The 13,015-nt window shown below is 39.0% G+C and overlaps 1 protein-coding gene across 8 annotated transcripts in view; it reads left to right on the top strand.

Moving 5' to 3' along the window:
- FTCDNL1 (formiminotransferase cyclodeaminase N-terminal like) overlaps positions 1 to 13,015 on the top strand; it is a 90,501-nt gene that overhangs the window by 35,246 nt on the left and 42,240 nt on the right. For 6 of the 8 annotated variants that reach the window (XM_077956639.1, XM_077956638.1, XM_077956637.1 and 3 more), the window contains one exon: positions 6,875 to 9,884. The exons of the other annotated variants lie outside the window; for them this stretch is intronic. In XM_077956639.1, the coding sequence (XP_077812765.1) occupies positions 6,875 to 7,311 (437 nt within the window). In that variant the 3' untranslated portion in view covers positions 7,312 to 9,884. Of the gene's footprint in view, positions 1 to 6,874; positions 9,885 to 13,015 lie in introns of those variants that run through there. 8 annotated transcript variants of the gene reach the window in all.

The raw sequence follows: 13,015 nt of genomic DNA, 5'->3' as shown, positions 1-13,015 counted from the left end.
CTTGAAGGAGTGAGACCACTAGCCACGTGGAGATGTGGAGGAGAGTTTTAGGCAGAGGGAATAGCCAGTGCAAGGGATACCAGGTAGTATAGGCAGCGTGATCTCAATATTGTAAAATATATATGTACATATTTTGTTTGTATTATATATAAGAAAAACATTTTTAAATTCTTAAAGCTTCCAACATATTTTCATAATATCTCTAAATCAATCCTGTGATTATTTCCGTCACCTTCCCTGCAGAGTAATTAGTAAGATTTATTAGTGGTAAATTTTATAAAAGCTAAATTTCAGTTCCTGTATTTGGATTATATTTGATGGCATATTCATGATAAGAAGGGAAAAGAAGCACAGCTCTTCCCGTATATGCCTTTTTCCACTGGTACCCATGACCAAGGGTAGAAACTTTAGCTTGTGAAAGAAACAAGAAAATTACGATTTGCCAAGTTTGGGCAGTCTGTTTGTGCATCATTTAGTAGGCTCAGTGCAGATGCTAATAGCAGAAAAGTAAAGTATTTCAAGGAGGATCAGTGAATAAGGGATGTGAATAAACAATTAGTTTCTAATATTCCTCACACTAGATAGTAGAGTTTAAGACTTTCTACTAAAATATTAGGTTACCTTAATTGCACATATTCTTCCTTAAACAATAATCCAGAAAGAAGTAAATTGCTTTCTTTCTTTTTTTTTTTTTTTGAGATGGAATCTCACTCTGTCACCCAGGCTAGAGCGCAGTGGTGCAATCTCAACTCACTGCAAGTTCTACCTCCCAGGTTCAAGAGATTCCTCTGCCTCAGCCTCCCGAGTAGCTGGGGCTACAGGCGCGCACCACCATGCATGGCTAATTTTTTGTATTTTAGTAGAGACGGGGGTTTCACCATGTTGGCCAGGAGGGTCTCGAACTCCTGACCTCGTGATCCGCCTACCTCGGCCTCCCAAAGTGCTGAGATTACAGGCATGAGCCACCGTGCCTAGCTGTAAATCGCTTTCATTTTTTGAAGTAATATCTACTGAAGTATAATTTATAACACCTCTTTCTTTAGGGTAGAAATGTTATTCATCTAATTTTTCAATGAATTTGGTTCCCAACAATAGCGATTTTGCACTTGCTTAAATTTAATTGGCTTTATATATTTTTCTAACATTTTTTTTTGGTTATGTCAGTGTTTCCCAACATATTTTTCCCTCCCACCAAAACAGAAAAACCTCAACACATTGTTGCTATGTTTATGTTGTTTCCTACAAAAATTAAATAGAAATGATTGGCGCTATCAACTGTACAGTATAGTCAACAATCCAGGACAAATTAATTTACACAGTACTGCAGAGGAAGCAGAATCTATAAGGAAACAGGTTTCTGTTTTGAAGTTCCCAAAGAATATTATAAACAGAAGAGAAAAAGAAGTGAGCTCAGAAATGATTAACACCCATAGTCAGTGCCAAACACACAAAATCTTTTAAGCCAAATTCCTTTTAAAAGTTTGTAGTTGGCCAGCTTGTGGGGAACATAAATAAGGGCAAAGCAGTAATAGTTGATACTTTTAGATCTATAAATAAATACTTCATACATATATATTTAAAACCCTAAACATTTATGGGGTAATTTAAACACTGCTGTCTGATATGTTGTATGAATGGCCTGCATGTATGCATCATTGTTTAAAAATGCGGGGAAAATTCTTTGAACTGTAGTTTCATATGATGCCCTAGGAGTCAGAGATGGTGGAGGTAATTGGTACATCTTGGAATCAGGGGCTTCTGTTTAGTTATTTAAATGGGTTACTGAGCACTTTCCTGCTTACTTCTTTCTACTATAAATAAGAAATGCATCATCAGGCACTTTTCTTGACATTGAATACTCCAATTTACTCCACACCAAAACTTTATCTGGTATTTGAAAAATAATTTCCAGTTTTAGAATGAGTCTCATTTTAAGGAGCCTATTTTTAAAAATCATTTGCTGATGCTGGCTAGGAAGCCTAGTTGGGATGATGAAAAATGGAAGTCTCAATGTGTCACTAAGCATGTAACCTACAATTGGAACATGAAGGACTTAGACTTTGCCTGAACTCAGGGAGGGCACTATTCTATTTTTGAAAAACCTGAGAGTAGCAAGTCACTTGAGTTTCCCTCTTATCTGGACTGGCTTCGTTATGGGAGGTTAATTTATACTTATGTTGTAATGTCTTCTGAATTATTTCTACTCTGAAAGATTCAAAGGCAATAGAATGAGGTTCACAGTGCCTCACTGAGCAAGGAAACGTCATAGCCATTTTACAGAAAGACAGCTGAGCAGAGGCAGTGTCCCGTTGAGGTGGAACTTGAATTTGGACCCACGAGAGTACTTCCTAGCCCTGTGGCACACAGTTCTCACTTAGCTTTCTTTTCTGTGAATTCAGCCACATGCACATAAGTCCCGCATTCTTCCCGCCATGGGAGCATTGGACTTAGCAATTATGTTTGAGTTTTATGGCTTTAGTCATCAAATGTCCTGTTTCAGCTGTGGTTTCTCTTTAGTGCATGGTCTAAAAAATTTAAAATGCCAATATATAATGATAACTAATTGTTTTTGGTATAATAACTGTTTATATTTTTGAACCGGAGTTCTGAGTCTGGTGACCTTGCTCTGTTTGTGACTCTGAAGCAAAGTCCACATTTAGGCTAGGGTTTTACCTTATTTTAACCTTCTTCCTGTTTTTATACTCAGGAACCTGCATGGTTCCTGGCACTCACCAGGTTTTCAGTAACAAAGTTTTTTTTTGTTTTTGAGACAGAGTCTCGCTCTGTCACCAGGCTGGAGTGCAGTGGCGCGATCTCGGCTCACTGCAACCTCCACCTCCTGGGTTCAAGTGATTCTCCTGCCTCAGCCTCCTGAGTAGCTGGGACTACAGGCGCATGCCACCATGCTCAGCTGATTTTTGTATTTTTAGTAGAGACGGGGTTTCACGATATTGGCCAGGCTGGTCTCGATCTCCTTACCTTGTGATCCGCCCACCTCGACCTCCCAAAGTGCTGGGATTATAGGCGTGAGCCACCGCGCCCAGCCCAGTAACAAAGTGTTTAATGAGGGAGTTGAATTGGTTGAAAAGAATCTGTTTATTCAAACTGTAATGCAGTCCACAAATTTGAAGTTTTCTTTTTAGATGTAAAAGTACCAAATATCCTAAAACACCATCCCAGCTCTCTCTTCATGCATGCTTTAATACTGGCCACCAGAGAGGAGTATAATTTAATGAATGGAACTTCTGAAGACACCCCTAAACAACTTTGGACCTCCTAAAGTGAAACTCTTTTCTGTAGAGTTAAAATATGTGGAATCCTTTCACCTTTAATTGATTGAAAATGATGGTGCCTGGAACTATTTTTGAGAATAATTTTGATCTAAAGGGAAAAAAATACATGTGTTTCTTCTGAGTGCTGCTTTTCCATTTTCCTAATGGGCTCTTCACTATTGTTTTGTCTGAATGCAGTTTTTTATTTGTGTTATTCCAGACATGGTCCTACCACAAGCATCTTTAAACCAGACATTAATAGCATAGTTCACAGTCATTACTGCCAGTGCTCAAACACAAATATTGCATTTGTGTTTGCGAAAGCTACACATCAGATGTTAATTAAGTGCATTTGGTTTTTTTCTGCTTAAACAATCTGGCATAAAGAGTTTACATCCGTATCAGTTCACCATAAGGTCTCAACAATATCTAAATCACCAGCCGTACAGTATATGATAAATACAGTGTTTCTACACAAGAAAATAACGGAATTGTCAGGAAAACATCAGGCCTGTTATATTTCTCTGTGAAATAATAGCAACTGAATCTCAGTTTCTTTTTCTTTTTGATAAAAAAGTATTTAACTAGGAGTAAACACCAATATTTAGAATGATAAATTTTTCATTAAAGCACACATGGAAAGCGAAATCATAGCAAAGATTTTTTTCCTTGTTTTTAGCTTGCTTCAGGGCGTTGTGACAGTTGTGTTGGAAGAAAATTGGAATTTCAGCCTTGCAGTGAGGGGATTCGTGCTGCCACCAGAGCAGCCGAGTGCCAATCTGCGGGAGGTGGGAGTGGAGCGAAACCGCAAACTGAGAAACAAACTTTCACATCAGGTTTCTAATTTTAGAGCAAAAAGTGGAATTACTTTAATTATATGACATTTAACTGGAAAAACGATTTGCTGGGATTAATTATCTCTCTCATTTAAAATACCTTCTTAGTAGGTTTAAATTAACATAAAAAATCAAATTCAGCATTTAAATAAGGTCAATGGGACTGCTGGATTTAAACACAGAATCTGATTCAGTATAATCAGATCACCGTATTGGTTTTGACTTGGAAGGATTAAATGGAGGAAATTGGAAAAGCGTGAATTTGGGCAGAAAGAGAAATGTTCTCTTCTTTCTTTCTTTCTTTCTTCTTTCACCCTCTAAGAGAGAGAAGTTTCCCCACCTTGGGAGGAAACTATTACCCTGATTAAGTCAGAAACATCTCAGATTCGTTAACTGTCTCTGTTTTTTCACTACTTGAATAAGAAATAGTAATAAAACAAAAATATTGTGTAACTAAAGCTTACTAGAAGAATTTAAAATATATATAACAAGGTCCCGTTTGAAAAATGATTATTCTGTGTTAAGTGATTACCTCTTATTTTATTTAAAAGCATATGAAAGTTATTTCTGATGTTTTATTTTGCTAGAAAAAAATGAACTTTATGCTTTTGAAGGAATTTTAAAAATAAGAGTTTCATTTTAGTCAAGTAAGTCGGTGTTGGGACACTGAACAGTATACATTTCTTTATTGAACTCTTGTCCTTAGGGCTTACATCTAAACTTACTTTATCTTTAATAATTTATCTTAGGCAATGAGTTCATTTATAGCAAGAATGATCAACTTTGGAAATTCTACTAACAAGGGGAAGTTATTAGACATGTGATGGTAGAGGATGTCTTGGAATTTGCTGGGTGAGGGATTCAGGAAAAGTCCCAGGGCCACAGGGATGGAATGACCCATGTCATGGGGAGAGCCCCAGGTCCATAAGCAGGAACTTCCTTTGAAAGTGACTTGCTCCCCAAGGCTGATGAATTGCATGTGAATATCTGAATGTGACTGGGCATCTCAAAGGTATGGGTATGGGACAGCAAAGTATAATGGTGAAGCACTACATGCCTGGTAAGGATTTTGAATAGTTGTGCTGATGTAACCCTCAGTGTTATATACTCTTCAGCAAAACCTGAGTGTGATCCAACTATTTGTTGGAACGATGGTAAAGTTATTACCATTCCTTGAGTCAAAATAGGATATGTACACTAGATTTGAGGACATAAGACTATTTGTAACATTACTTGTTGGGGGGTAGATGAGAGAAAAATGTTTGGATGTTTTCTGTTAATAGTGGCAACATTAACATTGACAAAAATTCCAGTTATACTCTGTGCAATGTTAAAACTGATATAGTTCTTAAAGATATTTAGGGTAAGTGATTGGGACATGAGATGATGAGAGAGATGTATTGACTGTTAGGAAATTTAATTTTTATGAAATCAGCATTATGGGGAAATACTGTAATCTGATTCATTCCTGCAGAATTCCCAGGAGGAAGAGGCCCAGCCTCGGGAGTTGAAATGTTTCATTATGTACATGTGTGGGAAAAAGATGAAATGTGGTTTCCGTGTGCTGATTTTCTGTAAAACATCTATTAGTATGAGAGTAGCCAGGCTAGGCAACAGAGCCCCCAAACCATCAAGTCTAGGGAAAAGTGAACCGAGAAGGCACTTCTCTGATGGATACTGACATCAGGAGCAATAAGTTTGAAAGCAGCAAGAAAAAGGAATGACAGTAAAATAATGTTGAAATAGTAGCTAAGAAATGATCACATGTTGAAGATGAGGTCAGCCCTTTATCCCTCATCAATCCCTGCTTAACTTTGCTTTTAGAAATGTAAGGTTCCCCAAAAATGAGGAAACTGCAAATGTAAGCTTTTTATACCAATGCTAATTTAACCAAGTTGTCCATCTTCTAGTGTAAACTATAATTAGAGCCACACTATTTATGTAACGTGAGCCGCACCATCCCTGAGACAGGGAAAAGCGGGACATTTGCCCCTGAACTCTAGCGTAACAGGGCTGTAGAGTGGCAGTGGCCATCTCAGTCTCTTGTGAAGCTGGGGATAAAAGAAAGAGGTGCCTCCAACAGGTTGTACAAGGAGAAAGGCACGAGGTTTATAAGTCTGTGTGAGGGGATTCTTGTGTTTTGTTTGGCTCCAAACCCTGCCAAACTCACATCATCACAAAACACATGAGTCCCTTTGCTCTTCCCAGTTTCAAGGCTGTTTGTTAGTTTTTAGTGACTTCTTTCCCTAGTTAAGACTGGTTTTGAGATTCATTTTAATCTGATATTAACCTAATTCAATAATGACAAATGTTTGTTTCAGGGAGAGGGAGTGGTGGGTACAGAGGTGTGATTTACTCCTGTCTCTGAGACTCTTAGGCCTGTCATTGAATTCCAAACCCCATGGAGATGGCCTTGGAAATGAATGAAGTTCCAAGGCCTGTTGCTGCTGATGGACTTAGCTCTTAACCGTGCTTTTCTTTCTCTGTTGGTATTTTGGAAAGTTTGAGCTCTTTTAGGAAAAAAAAAAAAAATCCTTCAGATACTTTTATAGTAGATAAAGTTACCTGATTATATCCTAAGTACTTTCGTTATGGGAAAAAAATATTATCTTCAGAAAATTCTGGAGTTGACAATGAGGAATATTTGTACTGTTTTTAAATAAAACCGAGTAAAGGAAACGCCTCCGATTAAAACTGGCTGACGAATAGAATCTTCAAAACGAGGCTTTTGTTCTGCCTGATTAACATGCTCTTCTAATGATTTAGGTGTTGGTGCCAGCCCGTATGTGATGAACTGCAACATTACCATAGATTCTCAAGACATGTCTGCAGGAAGAGAGATTGCTAGTGCCATTCGCGGCTCAAATGCAAATGGATTGAAGGGTGTCCAAGCGATGGCTTTTCCCCACGAGGGAAAAATTGAAATAGCCTGCAACGTGGAGAGTTTTGATGACCAAGAAGCTGCAGAAATCTCAGAAGACTTCCAACATGTGTCTTACAGTGTCCTTGGTGATCAGTTTTCTTACGTGTCTCCTCATTACATAGAAGCTCAAGTTAAGAAGTTGGCAAGTGATTGGGGAATTGGTACTAAAGGGAGAGCATTAGTTGGATTTACACCCCAAGAGTGCAAGAACTGTGCTGAATATGCTATAAAGGAAAATATTGGGGAATTCTGGAAGATTCGGGGAGGTGTTTTCATGTGATCCAATCTAAGGCCTCACTGAAATTTTAAGGAAAATTATTAGTCGTTACAAAATTTTCTTTTGGGCACTGAAGATGTGGAGAAACTACAAAGAGCTTAGTTGCAGCCATGTATTGGAAAATTGAAAGCATTCTTTGTTCAACAACAACAAGTGTTCATAGATTATTCTTAATTACCTTGTATTTCTAGTCATTGTTACAATTTCGAGAGAATCTACTTTGTGTCATGTGCTAGTAATGTGTGAGCATTAGAAGCTCTTCTCAATCCACTGAGTAAAATGGCCATGGTTTCTGAACCATCTTTCATTATTATAAGAAAACAAGATAAATGGACTTGATTGGATTTTCCTGAATGAACTCTCAAATTCCATATTCAACTCTCATGTTTTGAGTAATTACTACTTTATTTATTTATTTTTTTGAGACAGGGTCTCACTCTGTCACCCAGGCTCATGGATCATTGCAGCCTCTCCCTCCTGGGCTTAGGCAGCCCTCCCACCTCAGCTTCCCAAGTAGAGGGGACTACAGGTACCAGCCACCACACCAAGCTCATTTTTGTATTTTTTGTAGAGACAGAATCTGATTGTGTTGCTCAAGCTAATCTCAAACTCCTGGCTAATTATTCTTTTAATATGTACATTTTAAAAAATCAAGACTGGGTACAGTAGTTCATGCCTGTAATCCCAACGCTTTGGGAGGCCAAGGCGGGTGAATCACTTGAGCCTAGCAGTTTGAGACCAAACTCAAACTGGGCAACGTGACAAAACCACATCTTTACAAAAACTACAAAAATTAGCCAGGCATGGCAGTGCACACCTATAGTAGCTACTTGGAAGGCTAAGGTGGGAGGATGACCTGAGCACAGGAGGTCGAGGCAAGATCATGCAGTGAGCCATGATTGTGCTACTGCACTCCAGCCTAGGCAACAGAATGGGACCCTGTCTCAAAAAAAAAAAAAAAAAAAAAAAAAAAAATCAAATACTAAGTGACTAAAAAATGGGAGGGTAACAAAATATAATCTCCCTTTCAAAGCATGATGGTTCATTCTTGCCTTACTACTTTTAGGATGCTCTGCTGTTCATAAACCAGATATAGAATTTTGAAATGTTTATATAGGGAGATGGCATGATGGTGTTGGGCATGACTTCAAGGAAGTACTTATTCTTTTGGAATTTAGATGGAAAGTCTAAAGGTTTAGAGAACATATTGTTTTTGAGCAAAGAGAAGGGTATTGGCAGAAGACATTTTTTTTTGAAAGAAATTAAAATTTGTAGCTTTTTTGTGAACTAAAAGAAGCTATTTGTCAATGATGGCAATTTTAAGTAAATCCTTAGTATTTATATTGTTCTAGTATCAGGTGCTTCCCATAAAGCACAGAGAAATGAATTTTTCCACAAATTGAGTTTAGCAAGAAAGACTGTGATCTTCTTTAATAAAAGCAGAAAGTGTGAATTTATTTTAAGGAATTAAAAATAAAGAGGTTGGCTAGGTGTGGTGGCTCATGCCTATAATCCCAGCACTTAGGGGGGCCGAGGTAGGAGGATCACTTGAACCCAGGAGTTTGAGACCAGCTTGGTCAATGTAGTGAGACTATCTCTATTAGAAAAAAAAAAGTTTAAAAAAAGGTTGAACTCAGTTTTTTTATAGGATCCAGTGATCTAATTTTTTTTTTCTTTTTTACTTACATTTGATTCTTGAATCTGATTGCATTTATATCATTCTGGAATTCCAATTCTGTGTGTGTTTTCTCTGTCAATATGGTTACAACGAAGATGGAAAAGATGATGGACTAGGTATGGTTTTTAGACGTGAGGAATTTTAGTTGCTCTGGTGAAGAGACAAAATGCTGTCTAGCTAGACCTGATAGGTCTGTCTCTCAGTCTCTGAGAGCTGAGAAGCAGTAGTGCCCAGATCTTGCCTTGCTTTGGCAGAGGCTGTGTGGCCCAATAGAAAGAACAGTAGACAGTGGATTGGAGGGCTTGAGTTCAGTCCTTGCTGTTATTTTTCATGTAGCCATAATTTCATTAGCTATGAAATAGGAAAAATAATTCCCACCCCGACTAGGGGAATAAATGTCTGTAAGCTGTAATGTAAAAATGAAATGTATTATTAACAGTTTTTCTAGATCTATTCTAGAGCTTTGCTTTAGTTTTGAGCATCAGTATTAAACAGATGAGAGGGGATAAAAGCCCATGGTGCTGCTGATTCATATTGGGTTGTAGGAGGGGTTGATTCATTTGCCAGTTACCTGAATTAACCTCTCCAGGTTCCTGTCACAGCATTAAAGGCTGCTGGCTTTGAGCAAGGCCTATTGAAAAGCAAACATGCTTTTAATGGGTACAGTGTGTCAGTTTGGGAAGATGAAAAATGTTCTGGAGATGGATGATGGTGCTTGGTTGCACAACAGTGTGAATGTACTTAATTCCACTGAATTATACACTTAAACATGACTAAAGTGGTAAATTGTATGTTCTGCACATTGTGTTCTATAATTAAAAAACAAAAAGTATGTATTTATCCCACAAAAGTTAAGAAAAAAATTAAAAAATCACCTCATATCTGAATAAGATAACTTTACTAAGTCTATTGTATTAGTCCATTCTCGTATTGCTATAAAGAAATACCTGAGACTGGGTAATTTATAAAGAAAAGAGAGGTAATTGGCTCATGGTTCTGCAGGCTGCACAGGAACAATGATGCTGACATCTGCTTGGCTTCTGGGGAGGCCTCAGGAAGCTTACAGTCATGGTGGAAGGGGAAGGGGGAGCAGTTATGTCACATGGCCAGAGAAGGAGCAACAGAGCTGGTGGGGAGGTGCTACATACTTTAAACGACCAGATCTCATGAGAACTCACTCACTATCATGAGGAGAGTACCAAGAGGATGGTACTAAACCATTCATGAGAAATGCACCCCTAATGATTCAATCACCTTTCACCAGGCCCACCTCCAACACTGGGTATTATGATTAAACATGAGATTTGGGTGGAGACACTGATCCAAACCAGATCATCCATATGTTCTAAATAAAATGTTGGCAAATTTCTAATATCTATTAATAGATACAACTATGCAGGACCTATTTTTCCCTTTTAAAATCTATTATGATGGACTGTAGTGCTCCAGATGAGGTTTAGTTAATGGTTTAAAATAAAGTTGATTAAATGTGGCCTTTGATCCAGCTATCCATTAAAAAATAAAAATTTACTATTTTTATTATAAATAAATAATTTTCTTTTTCTGAGATAGAGCCTCATTCTGTCACCCAGGTTGGAGTGCAGTGGCACAATCTTGGCTCACTTCAACCTCCACCTCCCAGGTTCAAGGGATTCTCCTGCCTCAGCCTCCTGAGTAGCTGGGATTACAGGTGGGCATCATCACACTCAGCTATTTGTTTTTTCAGTAGAAACAGGGTTTCACCATCTTGCCCAGGTTGGTCTTGAACCCCTGCGCTCAGGTGATCTGCCGACCTCAGGCTCCCAAAGTGCTGGGATTACCGGTGTAAGCCACCACGCCTGGCCAATAATTTTTAAAACAAGCACAGACACACCTCTTACGTCTCATTCATATTTGAATTTGTCTTTTCTTTCTCTGTTTCCCTTCTGCCTTTTAGAAAATCTGAACCAGCTGTAAATTGCTGAAAGTGTTCTGGTGGATGGGTAGAGTATCACCAGCTCTTCCTGTGCAGGAACTGGCAGAAGTCACTGGGATGCATCTATGATCACTAGGAAGGACAATCCCATTGACTTGAGAAAACCTGACAAAATGAACTAACAAATACCTCGACTCATATGCAGCTTTTCTCGGATTGGCCTCTTAGAAGCAGCCCCACAGTTTGTGCCAATGTTTCATCAGTATTTGTTTTTTAAATCTTACTACAAGGTGGACATTGTATGGAATATGTGCTTCATAGCTCATATTTACCCTCCCTCCTTTTACCAACTGTGAAGAGGCCAAAATTGATGTGAACAAATAGACTTTACTTTCTATCAACCCCTTTGGTTTTTATTCTACCCAGCTTTAATCTTTAACTTTTAGTTTCTTAAAAGAGGGATAAGGAAAGCAACAAGCTAGGCTATGAGGTGATAAGGTTTTGTGTGTGGGGTGCGGGGGAGAGGGGGAGTTGTCGTTGGTTTCCAGCCTAAATTGGGACTTAACTCATGATAAATTAAAACTATTTAAACATTGGGAGAAGGGAGTAAGTAAAATATAACTGAAATAAAACAAAAGGGGGGTAATATTTTCATTTCTTGACATAATGAAAAGCCTTGCTCTGTAATTGGTTTGTACTGTCTTGGAAGTGGCGTCCGTGGTCAACAAAGGACCACTCTGTGAGAGATCTGCAAGGAATTTATCATCCCCCCTGGCTGAGCCAAAGCAGGCTTGATATACAGTTTTGTTTCATATAAATATTCTCATGTTACTGTTTACTCTGTGGGAATATGAGGATCTCACTGACAGGGTACGTGCTCCACTGCCTTGCTTTTAAAGGCATTTATTTGACTCTGTTGTTTGTACTTGCCCAGAAACTTCAGAGAATAGCCCAGGAACTTGTTTGATAAGCATCCAGACCATGCTCCCGGAGTATGTTGTGCTTGGGGGCTTAGGAAAGCTTATTGTTTTAAGTGAGCCTGCACATGGCCTCCAAGGAGCCCATTTTTCATAGATAAAACAATTGGGACACCCTCAGCCATGTCTTAGAATGCTTCTCCAATGTGTAATAAAATGTCCTGGTGAGCAGGGCTCTGGTTGAACTCAGACTGCCTTTGGATAACTCTGCCACTTCTTTTGTTCCTATTTGCAGTGTTGTGAGGCAAATTAGTGTATTGTGAATTAAGATGTGAGATACAGACCTAAACATGGGACTAATTTCTTTTTACATTTTTAGTATGGGTGTTAACCTATTATCTGTCACCCTTCCATATACTTTTTTTTTTTTTTTCTTAAGACAAGGTCTTGCTTTGTTACTCAGGCTGGAGTGCAGTGGCATGATCATGGCTCTCCACAGCCTTGACGTCCCAGGCTGAAGTGATCCTCTCATCTCAGCCACCTAAGTAGCTGGGACTACAGGTGCACACCACTACACCTGGCTAATTATTTTTTATTTTATTTTATTTTATTTTATTTTATTTTTTGAGATGCAGTCTCACTCTGTCACCCAGGATGGAGTGCAGCGGCATGATCTCAGCCTGCTGCAACCTTCATCTCTTGGGTTCAAGCGATTCTCCTGCCTCAGCCTCTGGAGTAACTGGGATTACAGGTGCATGCCACCATACCTGGCTAATTTTTTGTATTTTTAGTAGAGAGTGGGTTTCACCATGTTGGTCAGGCTGGTCTCGAACTCCTGACCTCAAGTGATCTGCCCGCCTCGGCCTCCCAAAGTGCTGGCATTACAGGTATGAGCCACTGCGCCCAGCCAATTTTTTTTATTTTTTATTTTTATGTTTAGTAGACACAGGGCCTTGCTATGTTGCCCAGGCTGGTCTTAAACTGAGCTCAAGCAGTCCTCCCACCTTGGCCTCCCAAAGTTCTGGGATTACAGGCATCAGTCGCTGCACCTGGCCCCATACTCTACTTTCTGATACTGGGACTCTGCAAACCACATTTCTTCTTTGCCAGCCAGTTCCCTATTAGGCTCTGCCAATACGGGGTGCTGGACCGGGGATGCTGCAGGGGTGGAAGATGGTGAGGGATTGCTGCTTCCTT

The sequence above is a fragment of the Macaca mulatta genome, chromosome 12 (assembly GCF_049350105.2).
Source record: "Macaca mulatta isolate MMU2019108-1 chromosome 12, T2T-MMU8v2.0, whole genome shotgun sequence".
NCBI lineage: Eukaryota > Metazoa > Chordata > Mammalia > Primates > Cercopithecidae > Macaca > Macaca mulatta.
Note: the sequence above shows the minus strand (reverse complement) of the source record. Positions and strands in the feature narration are given on the sequence as shown.